The following is a 16,778-nucleotide window of genomic DNA, read 5'->3' on the forward strand; positions in this document are numbered from 1 at the left end:
GCTCTGTCTCTGGTGAATCCTCTTACCCTCCTGCACATCTGGCCTGTACCCCAGTTCTTGTATAAATCAATCAATAAATCTTTTTTAAAAAAAGCATTAGAACTGACAATATAGTAATGAATACCCACACCCAGTAAAGAAGGGGGATACCCTACATGGGTCCCACAGAGAACAGCATCTTGAGGAGGGGAGGAAGGGCTGTGAGGGCCCTGTCCAGAGCAGACACGTAGCCCAGCCCTTCAGCTCTGTGCTGAGCCTGACGACCACCGCCCGACGTCCCTTTCAAAATTTAGAAAGACCTGCTTTATTTTGCTTATGATGTGTGTGTGTGTGTGTGTGTGTGTGTAAACACACATATATGGTATACTTCTTAGGATATAAACTGTATTCCCTATAAAAATCAAAATGTTGGGCCTCCCCGGTGGCACGGCCTGTTGAAGACAGTGCTGTGAAGCTGTTCTGAGCCTCTGCAGCACAGGATTGATTTCCAGTTGGCCAGGGAGACACCCACATGGTGCAGCATACCTCTCCTGGCTTGCCTGCTGCTCCCCTCAGCAGTGTATTTCAGTCAGTCTGCCTGTTCTGTTCTCCGCTCTGTCTCTGGTGAATCCTCTCACCCTCTCACACACCCCAGTTCTTTTTTTTTTTTTTTTTTTTTAATAAATTTTATTGTTATATTCCCCATACAATTGCAGCCCCCCCATTCTGACCCCAATCCCTCCCCTCCCACCCCCGTCCCCCTAAAAGTGTCTCTGGTTCATAGTTTTTTGTTGATTTTGATTTTCACTTTCTTATAGTTATTCATTTTCCTGGTCCCTTATTTAAGTTTTCTAGATTCCTGCTATGAGTGAGACCATCCAGTATTTTTCTTTTTCTTTTTGGCTTATTTCGCTGAGCATGATCCCTTCCAGTGCCATCCATGTTGCTGCAAATTGCATGTGTTTATCTTTTTTGAATGCTGAGTAATATTCCATGGTATATATGTACCACATCTTCTTGATCCAGTCATCTATTTTTGGGCATTTGGGCTGTTTCCAAAGCTTAGCTATTGTAAACAGTGCTGCTATAAACATAGGGGTGCAGGTGTTCTTTGGAATTGATGTTTCTGTGTCCTTTGGGTAAATACCTAGGAGTGGAATTGCTGGATCATATGGAAGCTCTATGTTTAGTAGGTCCAGAAATCTCCACACAGCTCTCCACAGTGGTTGGACCAGTTTGCACTCCCACCAACAGTGCAGAAGAGTTCCTTTTTCTCCACACCCTCGCCAGCATTTGTTGTTGCTAGTTTTTTTAATATGTGCCATTCTCACTGGTGTAAGATGGTATCTCATGGTAGTTTTGATTTGCATTTCCCTGATGGCAAGTGATGTTGAACATTTTTTCATATGCCTGTTGGCCATTTGCATTTCCTCTTCAGAGAAGTTTCTTTTTAGCTCTTCTGCCCATTTTTTGACTGGATTATTTTCTTTGTTGTTGTTGAGTCTCATCAGCTCTTTGCAGATTTTTGTGATCAGTCCTTTATCATTAGTGTTGGGTGCAAAAATGTTCTCCCCTTGTGGTGGGGTTCTCTTTGTTTTTGTTATTGTCTCTTTTGCTGTGCAGAAGCTCTTTAATTTGATGTAGTCCCAGCTGTTTATCTTTGCCTTCACTATCACTGCTTTGGTCACACACCCCAGTTCTTGTATGCACAAATAAATCTTTAAATAAAAATAAAATAAAAATGTTACAAACAAAGCATTTTCAGGCCAGGAGGGAGTAAAAAACACTGTCAGCTGTTGTTAACAATGAGAAACAGAAAAGCATTGAAATGAGGCCTCAAATTTGGTGATGACCTCTCATTGTCAACCTTCCCCAGGCAGGTCCAGCACCTGAGCCCAGTGGAGAAGGTCTGCCCAGGAGGGATCAGGAGGGAGGCAGCAGGACGTGGACAGAAACCACCCTGTCCAATATGAAGGGCTGTGGGGTCCTAGCCAGGGAGGCTCAGGAAAGCAGGGAGCATGTCCTCAAGCCTGAGAGAAAGAATCTGGACACAAAGTAAACCCAGTTTCTGATGACAGAGCACATATCAGTCACTTCTGCCACAATCCAAAGTACTATGTGCCAAGGAAACTAATTTGTATAAGGAGAGTTAGACCTTTTGGTGGGGGGTACTACCATCTTTACTTGAAGGGATGAATGACAAAACACTATCATTATTTAGATTTTGTTAATCTGTACACACTTTCTAGAAAGTGAATGTGAGCTGTCCCTTTAAGAAAATCAACTGACAGTTGACAACTGATAGTAATTAACTGCCTTGATAAAGTGCAAGCGCCACGTGATAACCAGATAGTGGAAAATTGTGTCCCATCATTATAAACAACAACTTCTAGTAGCCACTTACTTTTCTTTGGGGATTTTTGGAACATGAAACATGTATGATTTTCAAAATTTGATTCTCGAATAATTAACATAAAGATCATATAACCTGGTAAGACAATGTATCACTTTTTAAAGTCATGTATTAGTACAAGATTAATAATCAATAGAGGCCTATGGAATTAATATAACAGAAAACATTCAATGATACTGTTCTACCACTCACTTTGCAAATAACATTTGAAAAACCACCACTTGTATAGTTTCAATTTATGGCAGAAGTGGAACAAAGTTAAATAGTCACAATTATGTGAAAAGTACTTAAAATGCTATTTTTACGTATTTCAGAGAGGCTGTATAGTTTTTCATTGACCCACCAAAACAGAGTAAATGCAGGAGAAACTATGACAATCCAACATGCCTCTAGTGAGACACAGAAGAAAAATTGCAAAAAATATAAGCTGTAGAAGATCCACTCATGACCCTGATTATTTTCATTAAATATCTACATTTCTTTAAGACACTTTGAACACACAATGGGTTATTAATATTATTTTAAATTAAATGAAAATATCTTTAAATTGTTTTTATTCCTCATGTAGTACAAACTGAGAGCTATAACCTCCTAAACTTATACCGGGGTGCTGGCTAATTTTAAAACTGCAGAGATCTTGAAACAAAAAAGCTTGAAAAATCGCTCACCCAGTGCCTGGCCTGGATTCAGGGAAGCAACAGTGTGACAAAGGCCTTGGAGCAGGAGAGGAGGGGGCGGCAAAGTCCCAGGTATCTGGTTTGGTTCTCAGGGTCTCAGCCCTGTGGGCTGTGCAGGGGGCAGGGAAGGTTACTGTTGGGGATTCTTCACCTCCCCACAGTTTCACATCTCCCACAACAGGTGTCAAGATCTCCTTTGAATACTGGTGACTCACCCCCAGTTCTCACTCCCCATTGCCTGGAGGTCTCCAAAGACTCCAGCCAGCATCACAGCTGCAACCAGTGTGGACTCAGTCTCCCCAGACCCAAGAGCACCCGTCATGAGGCCCCCAACCCTCCTGCTGCTGCTCTCAGGAGCCCTGGCCCTGACAGAGACCCTGGCAGGTGAGTGAGGGCTCAGGAGCGAAAAGGTCTCATAGGAGAGAGGAACCACGGCGGGGGGCTTAGGTCCCAGAAAAAGCAAGTCTCCCCCGCCTGGGACCCTGTTCCCCTTGACCCCAACCTGCCCTGACCCCTTTCTGTCCCTCTCAGCCTCCTGCCGCCCCTCTGAGTCTCCAGCCTTCTCCGCTGCCCCATTTCAATCCCAGGAGCCCCCTCGCCCCCTCCCTTCCTGCCCCGTCTCCCCGGGACCCGCGGGGAGGAGGCTCAGCCCGGTCTCCCTCCCGCCCCCAGGCTCCCACTCCCTGAGGTATTTCTCCACCGCGATGTCCCGGCCCGGCCTCGGGGAGCCCCGCTTCATCGCCGTGGGCTCCGTGGACGACACGCAGTTCGCGCGGTTCGACAGCGCCGCGGCGGGGCCGAGGATGCAGCCGCGGGCGCCCTGGATGGCGCAGGAGGGCCCGGGGTACTGGGAGGAGGAGACGCGGAGATCGAAGGCCAACGCGCAGATGTTCCGAGTCAGCCTGAACAACCTGCGCGGCTACTACAACCAGAGCGCGGCCGGTGAGCGGGGCGGGCCCGGGGCGCTCACGACCCCACCCCCGCGGGCGGGCGGGGACCCCAGACCCCGGCCTGAGCGTCCCCCGAGGCAGGGGGACCCGCCAGACCCTCGACCCGGGACGAGCCCCGGGACGTTCCCCGCGAGGTTCCCGCGTCAGTTTCGGTTTATTCCCGGCGGGGGCGGGCGGGGTGACCGCGGGGTGACGGGGCGGGGACAGGCTCTCACACCCTCCAGGGGATGCACGGCTGCGACGTGGGGCCCGACGGGCGCCTCCTCCGCGGGTACAGTCAGTTCGCCTACGACGGCGCCGATTACCTGGCCCTGAACGGGGACCTGCGCTCCTGGACCGCGGCGGACATGGCCGCGCAGATCTCCCGGCGCAAGTGGGAGGCTGAGGGAGTGGCGGAGCGATTCAGGAACTACCTGGAGGACACATGCGTGGAGTGGCTGCGCAGATACCTGGAGCACGGGAAGGACACGCTGCAGCGCGTAGGTAAGAGGGGCCGCGAGGTCTCCAAACCCCCCTCAGGTGGCACCCAAGGGGAGGGTGGAAGTCAGGGTCACAGCAGCGCCCCCTCTCTGGTCAGGGGAGGAGGAGCCCCCCGGGTTTCCTGACTCTCTCAGGGTCTTGTTATTGGTCTGAGGACATTTTTCTGATCTGACTCTGCTTTTGTGAGTCCCCAGGTCAGGAGCAAAAGTCTGTGCTCTCCTCCTTAGAGAACTGGGTCCTCCTATCCAGAGTTGTCACCTAATTCTAGAACTTTCTAAGGAACAAGAGATTATCCCAGACTCCCCAGACCAGGCTGGTTTCTAGATTTTGTGCTTCCTCTTTCCAAACCCACCGTCCTGTCCATTCTGAGGATAGTCACAGGAGGGATTTTCAGGGTCCATGAAAGAAAAACCCAGAGTGTGTAAGTTCTCACCCTTCTCCTCAGAGGCCCCAAAGACACAGGTGACCCGCCTCCCCACCTCTGACCAGAAGGTCACCCTGAGGTGCTGGGCCCTTGGCTTCTACCCTGCGGACATCACCCTGACCTGGCAGCGAGATGGGAAAGACCTGACCCAGGAGATGGAGCTGGTGGAGACCAGGCCTGGGGGGGATGAAAACTTCCAGAAGTGGGCAGCTGTGGTGGTGCCTTCTGGAGAGGAGCAGAGATACACGTGCCATGTGCAGCATGAGGGGCTGCTGGAGCCCCAATTCCTGACTTGGGGTAAGGAGGGGGATGTGGGCACAGAGCTTATCAAGGGCATCAAGAATCCTTCTGGAGACCTTCAGAGGGTCAGGATGAGGCCTGGGGCTCAGGGTCTCCCCTTCCCTTCCAGATCCCTCTCTTCAGCCCCTCGACTCCGCTGTGGACATCGTTGCTGCCCTGGTTCTCCTTGGAGCTGCGCTCACTGGAGTTGCACTGGTGCAGCTGTGATGTGGAGGAAGAAGCGCTCAGATAGGGAAGGAAGTGGGGGGGATCATGTCCACTGGGGGCTTTGAGGTCACAGTGTAAAGGCAGGAAGAACACAGTGCAGGTTCTCTGATCCCATGCAGACCGGGTAAAGTAGGAGTCAGAGTCCTCAGTGGTTTTTTGCAGGTCTTTTATTGGGGTTCACCAGGCATATGGCAGGCAGAGGCCTGCCAGCCTCCCAGCCCCAGCAAGTCTTCACTCTATCTGGGCTCTCTGGCATTCGTTCTGCTGCTTCTCGGCTTCTCTTTCGGCTTCTGCTTCGGCTTCTATTGCTGCTGCTTCTCCTTCGACTTCTGCTGCTGCTGGCGTCCCCGTGATGCCGCCCTTAAAAGCACAGTCTTAGCCCAGGTGAATCCCATCTACCTATGCCCACACCCTACTCCAGGTGCCCGCTATTAGGCATGCATTTAGGACAAGGATCCATCATCTAGCCTGATGGCGGGAGGGCAAAAAGGCCTGACATTTTTCCTTGCCCTACAGTCCACCCTCTCAGGGTTTTCTGCCATATAATCTACATATATACAATTTAGGAAACAAACAATGCAGCCATGGCCCACAAAAGCAAATACATCAAATATAACAAAATATATAACAAAATACAACAGAACACAAATAAGTCCAGGCAGGGCACCAACCTAGTGCAAAAGACAATTATTGGTACCAGCAGATGAGCCACCAAAACTGCTGCCGAAGGCACTGCTCATATGAGGGAGGGGAACCATTCACGGCATCTACTATAACACACCAGGAGCCGTCAGGCTTCCTGGCCTTCTCTGGCTGTAGTCTCGGCTACAAGCCACACACAGCATCCACCCCCAGGATGCACTAGCTCTGGGATTGGCAATTTTATTCTGTTGGGGGTAATCGCCAACCCTCAGGGTTTCTGTCTGCAGTCACTCCAACACTCGGCTTTCATAGCCACCAATGCGACTCACTGACCCCTGCATACAGGCCAACCCACTGCACAAGCACATGGGTCGGGGATCCAAACTCTATATGTGGCTTGGGCTCCACCCCAAGAACTGGGTACAGGCCAAATGTGCAGAAGGGTGAGCGGATTCACGGGAGACAGAGTGGGGAACAGAACAGGCAGACTGACGAAATACACTGCTGAGTGGGGCAGTGGGCGAGACAGGAGAGGTCTGCTTCGCCATGTGGGACCCTCGCCGCTTGCCAGGATTGAACCTGCACTGCAGAGGCTGCGGACAGCTTCACAGGGCAGCGCTCAACTGCCTGTGCCACCAGGGGAGGCCCCAGTTGTTTTTTTTTTTTTTTTTTTACAACTAATGCAGCAATGTTGACATAATTACTAAATGCCATACTTTCATTAGTTTTTGCTAATATCCATTTTATGCTGCATAATCCCATCCAGTTTGCCTGGATGACAGTTTCTCAGACTTTCCTTGTTTTTATAACATTGACACTGGTGAGGAGTGATGTTTGGGAGAAGTGTTGGGGTCACAGATGGGGATTCTTGGGTCACCTCTAAGAAAAGCTTCATGAGAGTCCTCCTTTCAGTGGTGCACGCGCACACAGACACACACACACACACACACACACACACACGGAAAGAATAACATGCTTGTGCAGACACACTTGGCAGAAATTGTTGCACCTGAAGAGGGCAGGTGTGTTAGGTCAGATCCCAGGAGGCAGCCTGGGGAGCAGAGTTGCATCTTCTGAGGCAAAAAGGGCACTGAGGTAGTGTTCTGGTTGGGAGGGGCTCATTCTTTTGTGCAATTGTCATGTCTTTAAATTAATTACTTCTATGGTGTGACTAGGCTGATTTGTCAGGAGCAGCGATTCTCTGCGATGGCTCATCCCCACATCCCACCTCTGGTCTGCACCTCCTTGTGTAGCATTTTCCTATAGCATCCTGTAGTGGCAGGAAGGGCACAAAGCAGGATCTCTACCATCTGAGCAGATGGGTGAAGGAGCAGTCCTGGAACCCTCAGTGGCTTTTTCAGGCTTTTAGTGAGTTTACCAGGTACACGGCAGGTGGAGTGCTGGGGCGCCAGGAGGCTGCCAGGACTCCTAACCCCTGGTGAATCTTCACTCTTTCTGGGCATTCTCTCGTGGCCTCCGCTGGTTCTCCTCTGGTCTCTCTTTTGCTCTGCTGGCATTCCGTGACACCGCCCTTATAAGCCCAGTCTCTCAGCCCAGGTGTACCCATCTATGCATGCCCACTCTCCACTCCAGGTGTCAGCCATCTTTTCCATTTCTTTAGATACTGTTGTCTTTGGAAGAAAGTCATTATGGACAGCTCACACTTACAGGTGTTCTGCTATAAGCATTTACATGCATGCAGGGTTTTATGCAAATTTAAGTTTCTAAGTGGTTGTGTAACTAGCTGGGGTAGTGACCACTGGGCTGTATGTCAAGTTTTTGGGTTTTCAAAGAAACTGTCGAAGATCTTCCACAGTGACCGCGCCATTTTGCATTCCGGCCGGCAGTGAGGAGGCACCTGTTGTCCACATCCTGGGCAGCACCTGTGCAGGGTTGGCATTTTTCAGCCCCTACCAGGTGTGATGGCGTCACTGTTGTTCTTTTTGTCTTTCCCTGCTGACCTGTGATGCTGAGCATCTGTTCATGTTCTTTCTTGTTATCTGTATCTCTTCTTGGTGACGTGGCTGTTAAAGTCTTTTGTCCATTTTTCAAATGAGTCACCACTCATTTACAACACTGTTGTTGTCCCTTTTAAAATTGGGTTATTTCTTTCTGATCATTGTGTTCAGTGTTATTTTGTAAATTCTAGGAAATGATAAATTGCTAACTGGCTTTGAGCATATGTCCTGGCTGACTGGGATGTTGGGGGGGGTGTGCTGCAGGAGGCCTTGGTGCCCCAGCCAGATAAGACACTGGCAAGCAGCAAAGGTGAAGGGCCTCACACCGTGGGGCTGAAGATTCCTTGTGCCTCACACCATGGGGCTAAATATTTAACATTCCTTCACTTTTTGTTCTTGGCCATAAAAGGAAAAAAAATTCCCAAAAAGTACATTAGGCTATAAATTATATGTATCAGCAGACTGCAAGCAATTGACACGGAAAATTACCTGTTTAGAAATTAGTTACTACACAATTCGGCCCAATTAACAATGGGAGACAATTTATTGCATATATCTGACAAGCAATCCAGCATAACAATTATAGTGTATCCTTGTTTTGTTTTTTACAAGTTTTCCTTTTTATTTAGAAGTTTCTTAGGAAAGTTTTTAAATAAAGTTAACTGTGTTAAGAAGTTTGTAGGTAGAAAAAGTTCTGATAGCTGAGCAGCAGCTGGTCTCCAGCTGAAGGCCATGTGAATAAAATAGTCTTTTGATGCTGAGACTTTAGCTGATAGGGATGCACTGGCGGCTATCCACTGTCTTAGGTAATTGTCTAGCTGAAATAAAATAATAAGTTTTAGCGTTAGGTCTGTTTTTTTATCTATTAACCTTGAAGGCTACCATCTAGCTGGGACCCGTAGGAGCCAGTAGTCCATGGGAATAAAATACACTAATTGTTTCTGCTTTACACATGATAATGTATTTTTTGTCTCTGCTTACTAAAAATAAATAAATAAAGACCTGCTGAGTCTCTCGGCAGAAGATACTTGCACCTCACCAAGTGTCAGTGTCTCCTCATTCTACCTCATCCCCTTCCCCTCAGCCCTTTTGTTATCGCCGACGCCGTCTCATCCTTTCAGGAACCCCTGACATGACATTTTGCCGGAGGCTGGTCCCCGGCAAAGTGGCGCCCGAACAGGGACTTGAAAGGTAATCCTTCTTTCCTTTTCGGGACGGCTAGGATCTGCTCGTGGGTAATGTGCATACCCCCCTGGAGAGACTAAGCAGGGTTAAGAAAAGCAGTAATTCAGAACCTAATAAGGCGAATGGGTGTCTTATTAGTATTGAGAAGTTGTAGGCCATACTGAGTCTAGGGAAAGAGGACTCTTTATTGATATAGTTAAGTATACATTTGCTAAAAGAGGCCTTAAGACCTCTCGTGCACAATTGGTTAGCTTCCTAAATTTTATTGAAATGTGTTGTCCTTGGTTTCCAAGGGACGGTACTCAGGATATAAAAGCTTGGGCCAGAGTAGGAGAGAAAATGACAACCTATTATACTCTCCATGGACCCAAAAAGGTCCCAATAGATGCCTTTTCATTATGGGGTCTGTTACAGGATATGCTAGATCAAGGGTCTGAATTGGAAAAAATAGATTAAAAAAAAAAAAAACTCAGAGAATTATGGCTGTCTGTATTCCTAGAGGACATCAAAGAAAACTCAGCTGACAGCCCCGTATTAACAAAAGAATTGCCTGAACAGATAGGTCATTTTTGCCTCGCTGGAGGCAAAATAAAAGATGCAAAACAAAAGGTAAAAAAAAAGTAGCCTGCAGTATTAGAGAAAGTCATCAGGATTCTTGGGATAATGAAATTGTTTTTCAAAAGACAAAAGTTGATTCTAGAGCCAATACTGACCTCTTTGCAGAGGCATCGGCTCCCAATTATGAGACCATTCCAAAATCCAGTCCAAATTTCCAGCCCGGACTTGGCTAAAATTGTTAAGAAATAAAAATAAAAACTCAAAAACAAGTAAGAAATAATGTGTCATGATCCTAAATTGAAAAAAAAAAATGCTCCAATCTTTTCCTATTAATTATTTGGGGAGGAGGCTAGGTTCCCCCTGGTGGAGTTTTGCCATTTGTTTCTTTTAAAATAAATAAATAAATAAGGCATTTCTAAATAATAGCATTCAAAGTTCATTCACAATTGGTAAAGTAATAAAAAATGGTTAAATATGACTATATAAGATTATATGACTATAATATGACTAAAAGGTTTTTATTAAAATAGTATAAACCCACTGCAATGGGCTGGTGGGGGCTGCCCTTGATCTCAACAAGCAGCTGCCTGGACTTTTTCTCCAGTGTTGGGATCACTGGCAGGTCTCTACTGCCTTCAGGCTGTGGGGGACTGAACTTTTCTATTGTCCACCTTAAAAAAACTATTTTGGTTCATTCTACAAAAAAAAGTTCCATTTCCCTATGTTTCTCTGATTTTAAAGTCTAAATTGTCTTAGGCAAAAACTGTTGAGTTACTTTTGACTTGTTAACAAGCTATACAGAATACTTATTGGTTGAATAAAGCTTTTAAATTTACTTATTGGACCTGTAAAAGGTTAAGTTTCTTTTTAAAACTAACTAAGCTGGTAAAATATAAAGTAATAATACAGACATTTTTAAGCTAAATTCTAAACCTCAGTATCTTCACACATATTGGTAAAATAACTATGTCTTAAATATATACACATGGCCAAAATTTTAAATGTATATCAAGAAATCTCTGTTTGTGTCTCTTTTTGTATTTTTGTTTTGTTTTGTTTTTTACCTCCGGAGGACTAATCATAAATGGCGCCTATATAAGTTCTCATAAAAACAAATTTTGAAATCATGATCCAAAATTTTTAATATACAAAAACTAGTTCAAATTTTATAATATAATTCAAAGCATATATGCATTAAAGTTATGTTAAATATTAATAATTTACTGTTTAAATGTATCTTTAAAGTGTTTTTCTTTTCTTGACTAAAAAAGTGTGTGTATGTATGTGTGTGTATATATATACTTGCATATGTAAATTTTTTGTCATATTAACTTTACCAAGTAAAACTAAGCTATACTGTTTTTAAGTCAATTTAAAAAAAAAAAACTGCAATGTTTAAAGTAACATTTTGGGGTGGCGAACACACAAAGCACCTCCTTATGTTCTGGATTACTAAAAAGAAACCACTATCATAATTTGTTAAAAGTTTTAGTGATGTCTATAAAAAAAAAAAAAAGCAATTGAGGAATTATTAGACACCAGTGCTGATGTTACTTGTATAGCAGGGCATAATTAGCCTAACATCTGGCCCACAAAAGCCACACCCTCTACTTTGGTCGGACTGGAATCAGCACAAAATGTGGCAAAAAGTTCTCAAATTTTAAATTAAAATAATGGACAGGTGTCCGGGACTTCTCAACCTTATGTTATTCCTTCCCTTTCTATGACATTATGGGAAAGAACTGTGTTATCACAAATAAAAACATTAATTTTCAGCCCTAATAATATGGTTACATCACAAATGTTGCAAATGGACTTTCACCCTAGCCAAGGGTTAGAAAAAAAATCTTCATGGAAAAACAGCTCCAATTGAGCCAGTTCCCAGAAGCTCTAAGGCCGGTTTGAGGTACGGTCAAAATTTAACCTAGGGGCCATTGCTCAAGTTGCAGCCGACCCAGTCACCTGGAAAAATAATAAACCAGTGAGGGTTGAGCAGTGGCCTCTTACAAAAAAAAAAAAAAAAAAAAATACAGACTGTAACAAACCTAATACAGAATCAATTAACACAAATAATTAATTTCAGGACCATGAAATACCCCAATTTTTATTGTTAAAAAAAATCAGGAAAATAAAGACTTACAGAATTTAAGAACAATAAATGTTACTATGCAAAATATTGGATGCTTGCAACCAGGTTTGCCATCACCTGTGGCCATCCCTAAAAATAAACATGTTATTATTATTAATTTGCAAAATTGCTTTTTTACCATCCCTTTACATCCCTAAGACTACAAAAGATTTGCATTTAGTGTCCCATCAGTAAATTAAAAAAGGCCTTTCAATAGTATAAATGAAATGTTCTCCCTCAGGGCATGAAAAACAGTCCGACTTAATGTCAAAAATTTGTAGATATGGTTTTGTCATCCTTTAGAAATGAGTACCCTTCCATTTACTGTGTTCATTATATGGATGACATTTTAATAATTAATGCTCAAGTGAACTTGTTGAATCAGGCCTTGGCCCGTCTAGTAGCTTTGCTGCAAAGTTATGGACTTGTGGTGGCACCAAAAAAAATTCAAACTTCTCCGCCAATTAATTATTTGGGAAGAATTATTCATTCTTTAACTGTGTCACCACAAAAACTGCAGCTACGAACAGACTCTTTACAGACATTAAATAATTTTCAAAAACTACTTGGAGACATAAATTAGATAAGAGCTCATCTGCAACTAACCACTACTAATTTACGTCCACTGTTTGATGTGTTAAAAGGTAATTCTAATCCTAACTCCCCTAGGCAATTAACACCTGAGGCTACACTATCCTTACAAAAGGTCAATGATGCACTCAACAATCAACAACTGTTGTGGCTAGATTATACTAAGCCTTGGGAGTTCATAATTTTGGCCACCCCACACATGGCCAAGTGGCCTTTTGTAACAAAAGGGACCACTGAAATGGTTACATTTACCAGTTACAGCAAAAAAGGTTGTTTGTCCCTATGCTTCCCAAGTGGCTGTATTAATTGTTAAAAAAAAGGCATAGGAGAGGAAATGCAAATGGCCAACAGACATATGAAAAAATGTTCAACATCACTTGTAATCAGGGAAATGCAAATCAAAACTACCATGAGATACCATCTCACACCAGTGAGAATGGCACATATTAAAAAAACTAGCAACAACAAATGTTGGCGAGGATGTGGAGAAAAAGGAACTCTTGTGCACTGTTGGTGGGAGTGCAAACTGGTCCAACCACTATGGAGAGCTGTGTGGAGATTTCTGGACCTACTAAACATAGGGCTTCCATATGATCCAGCAATTCCACTCCTAGGTATTTACCCAAAGGACACAGAAACATCAATTCCAAAGAGCACCTGCACTCCTATGTTTATAGCAGCACTGTTTACAATAGCTAAGCTTTGGAAACAACCCAAATGCCCAAAAATAGATGACTGGATCAAGAAGATGTGGTACATATATACCATGGAATATTACTCAGCATTCAAAAAAGATAAACACATGCAATTTGCAGCAACATGGATGGCACTGGAAGGGATCATGCTCAGCGAAATAAGCCAAAAAGAAAAAGAAAAATACCGGATGGTCTCACTCATAGCAGGAATCTAGAAAACTTAAATAAGGGACCAGGAAAATGAATATAAGAAAGTGAAAATCAAAATCAACAAAAAACTATGAACCAGAGACACTTGTTGGGGGGTGGGGGGCGGGAGGGGAAGGATTGGGGTCAGAATGGGGCGTTTGCAATTGTATGGGGGATTATAAAAATAAAATTTAATATTAAAAAAAAAATAAAAAATTCAATAACTGCTTATAAAAAAAAAAAAAAAAAAGGCATAGGAGCGTCGCGCTCTTTGCCCGAGAATTTCCTGTTCTTGTTTTACCTTACCAAAAAAAAAAAAAAAAAAACAACTTAATGACTTGCTTAGTTTAAGTAATGACTGGCAAATAGCCCTGCAATCTTTTTCGGGTAAAATAAAGTTTCATTTGCCTTCCGACCCTGTGCTTCATTTCTTTTAAAAACAGGCTATTATATTTCCAACCATTGCTAGTGCTGTGCCTTTGCCAGAACCTGCTGCACTTGTGTTTACGAATGGCTCTTCCAATGGTAGAGCTGCTTTCGTTATCAATGACAAACCAGAGTCCATCCAGACAACTAAAACCTCAGCCCAAAAAACTGAATTATTTACAGTTATCACAGTATTTAAAATTTTACAAAAATCAGCCATTTAACCTTTTTACTAATTCCCAATATGTAACCAAGTTATTTCCTAATATTGAGACTGCTGTAATTACTAATGCTAAAACTACCATTACTCCACAGCTATTGGAGCTACAGACTATGATAAGATCTAGGACATACAGGGTGTATGTTGGCCATATTCGTGGTAATTCTAAATTACCAAGTCCTCTAGCTCGTGGGAATGAGCTGGCTAATTTGTTGACTTGAGCAGCGGCATTCACAGTACAGGAGGCAATTAATGATCATGCCCTTCATCACCAAAATGCCGCTTCACTGTGAAAACAATTCCATCTAACTCAAAAAACAACCCGAAAAATTGTTTACAAATACTCAGTTTGCCCTACCGCACACCCTTCACTTCCAATGGGGGTGAATCCACGAGGCCTCAGACCAATAATCTCTGGCAAATAAATGTGACTCATATTACTAGTTTTGGGAGACTCAGTTTTGTCCATGTGTAAGGGCAGGACTACACACTGTGCAGGTTTTCTGATCCCATGCAGACCGGGTAAAGGAGGAGTCAGAGTCCTCCGTGGTTTTGCAGGTTTTTTATTGGGGTTCAGCGGGTATGTGGCAGGCAGGGGGGCTGGGGGGCTGGGAGGCTGGCAGTACTCCCAGCCCCCAGCAAATCCTCACTCTATCTGGGCTCTCTGGCGTGCTCTGCTTCGGCTTTGGCTTCTGCTGCTGCTGCTGGCGTCCCCGTGACGCCGCCCTTAAAAAGCACAGTCTCAGCTCAGGTGAATCCCATCTACCTATGCCCACACCCTATTCCAGGTGCCCGCCATCAGGCATGCAGTCAGGACAAGGATCCATCATCTATCCTGATGGCGGAAGGGCAGAAAAGCCTGACATTTTCTTTACCCTACACCATGTCTCCATAGACACATTTTCTCATGTTATTATGGCTACTGCCCGAACTGGAGAGGCTTTTAAAGATGTCTCTCAACACTTCATGTTTTGTTTTGCCTACGCTGGCAAACCTCGTGCTGTTAAAACTGACAATGCTCCCACATATACACCCTCTGCCTTTAAAAAATTTTGTGCCTTGTTTCAAATTACTCATTTTACAAAAATTCCTTATAATCCACAAGGACAAGCTATTGTTGAAAAAGCCCACCAAACTTTAAAGTCTCAAATAAATAAACTACAACAATCTAATTTTAAACATAGTTCGGCTCATCATATTTTAACTCATGCTATATTTGTCATCAATTATTTAAATTGTAATTCTCAAAAAATGTCACCAGTTAATAGACATTGGGACCCTGACCAACTGGACCCTAAACCTCAAATTATGTAAAAAAATCTCCTTTCCAAAACATAAAAAGGCCCTGATGTGTTATTAACAAATGAAAGAGACTATACTTGTATCTTTCCACAAAATTCAAACTGCCCAAATTAAATTCCTGACAAACTGATCCGACACCATGTTTCAAAAGCCTTCACCGACACATCGCCCCAAGATGCATAGGTGCAGCCCTCTGGGACCCTATCCACCTCCTCCAAGATGTCATTGCTCCAGATCCCCTGCTGGAAGATCATCATCTTCCCTGCACCACCTTCGGGTTTGTGAAACGTCTCATCATAACAATTAAAATCTGCTCAAAAACCTGGACTCCAATACTCGACAACTGCTTGTACAACAAAATACACACATCACCCGGAGACTATGTTCCTTGCCATACTAGCAATCTTATCTTGCTGAGTATCACCTGCATCACCTGCTTCTCTCATGCCTTCTATTTCATATTGGGCTTACATCCTGAATACCCCTTTTCTCCACCCCACTCCTTGAAAATTTCCCTCGTCCTGTGTATTTACCAACTATTCTGATTTACTAGGTGGCAATTCAGACTCTTTTATTTTGTTTAAAAACACTAATAACTTTTCTTTTCAGGGACGCATGAATTCTCCTCCTATGTGTTTTACATCTAATCCTGACTATATAAAATCTCAACTGCCTGGCTGCCTACCTATTAACGACAAATATTTCTTGACAAAATTTCCAAAGCCTTCCTCCTCCGGACCTAACCATAATTTATGGGTACTGCTTTTATCTCTCCTGGGTCCTCACAGCACTAGTAAAAACATAGCTCGAGTTTCAGTGTCCTCCACTCTCCCAGCCTGTTCCATTTACAACTCAAATGACTCCCGAAATACTATTAACAAAAATCATAAATTTCCCACTTGGCATACTTGTATGTTTCCCTCTGCAGAAATTCGCTACCATCCTTACCAGACTAATCTTTCTGTTTATGATTTTCCAATGCTTGGAACAGGTACATCTGCCACTAATATCTCCAAGAATTATAAATTTCTCCTGCAGGACGCCCTCATCTACAACCGGTCAAATCGCCTCATTCCACCTCTGAAACCCGTTACCCGGTGGTATTCAGCTGGATGGATTACTCCCACCTACATCGTCAACACTTCAAATGGTTCCTGTGCATACCCGGCCTTATTCCACCCCCTTTGCCACCACTTCACATGTGCTTTTTCGCCAACCTGGACATTCTGTTAATGCTTCCACCATACTGGCTTGTGTGGGTCCCCCTCATGCCCTCCTCGTTGAGGGCCCCGGACATTCAACCATTACTTATCATCACCATCCTTTTCATATTAATTGTACTGACTACATCCTCACCAACTGTATTGCCTCTGTTAGCTCATTGTCTAAAGCTACTTTTGTTATCTTACACCAACCTCCTTATGTCATGCTCCCTGTAAGCTTACAACAGCCGT

At 44.1% G+C, this 16,778-nt stretch overlaps 1 protein-coding gene and 1 long non-coding RNA gene across 2 annotated transcripts; both read left to right on the forward strand.

Annotated features, from left to right (window-relative positions):
* The first annotated feature begins 1,598 nt into the window (after positions 1-1,598).
* Positions 1,599-3,326, forward strand: LOC129146400 (uncharacterized). Its single transcript, XR_008553072.1, has 3 exons — positions 1,599-2,470; positions 2,961-3,141; positions 3,251-3,326. It is a non-coding gene; the product is annotated as an uncharacterized LOC129146400 (long non-coding RNA).
* A 24-nt stretch (positions 3,327-3,350) lies between these two features.
* Positions 3,351-5,466, forward strand: LOC119252004 (saoe class I histocompatibility antigen, A alpha chain-like). The gene is made up of 5 exons (XM_037519261.2): positions 3,351-3,453; positions 3,742-4,011; positions 4,227-4,502; positions 4,945-5,220; positions 5,333-5,466. The coding sequence occupies exons 1-5, from the start codon at positions 3,390-3,392 to the stop codon at positions 5,428-5,430; spliced, it is 984 nt and encodes a 327-aa protein (XP_037375158.1). The 5' UTR covers positions 3,351-3,389; the 3' UTR covers positions 5,431-5,466.
* The last annotated feature ends 11,312 nt before the right edge of the window (positions 5,467-16,778 follow it).

This window comes from Talpa occidentalis, unplaced genomic scaffold, assembly GCF_014898055.3.
Source record: "Talpa occidentalis isolate TD23 unplaced genomic scaffold, MPIMG_talOcc4v2.1 talOcc4.2, whole genome shotgun sequence".
In the NCBI taxonomy this organism is placed as follows: Eukaryota; Metazoa; Chordata; class Mammalia; order Eulipotyphla; family Talpidae; genus Talpa; species Talpa occidentalis.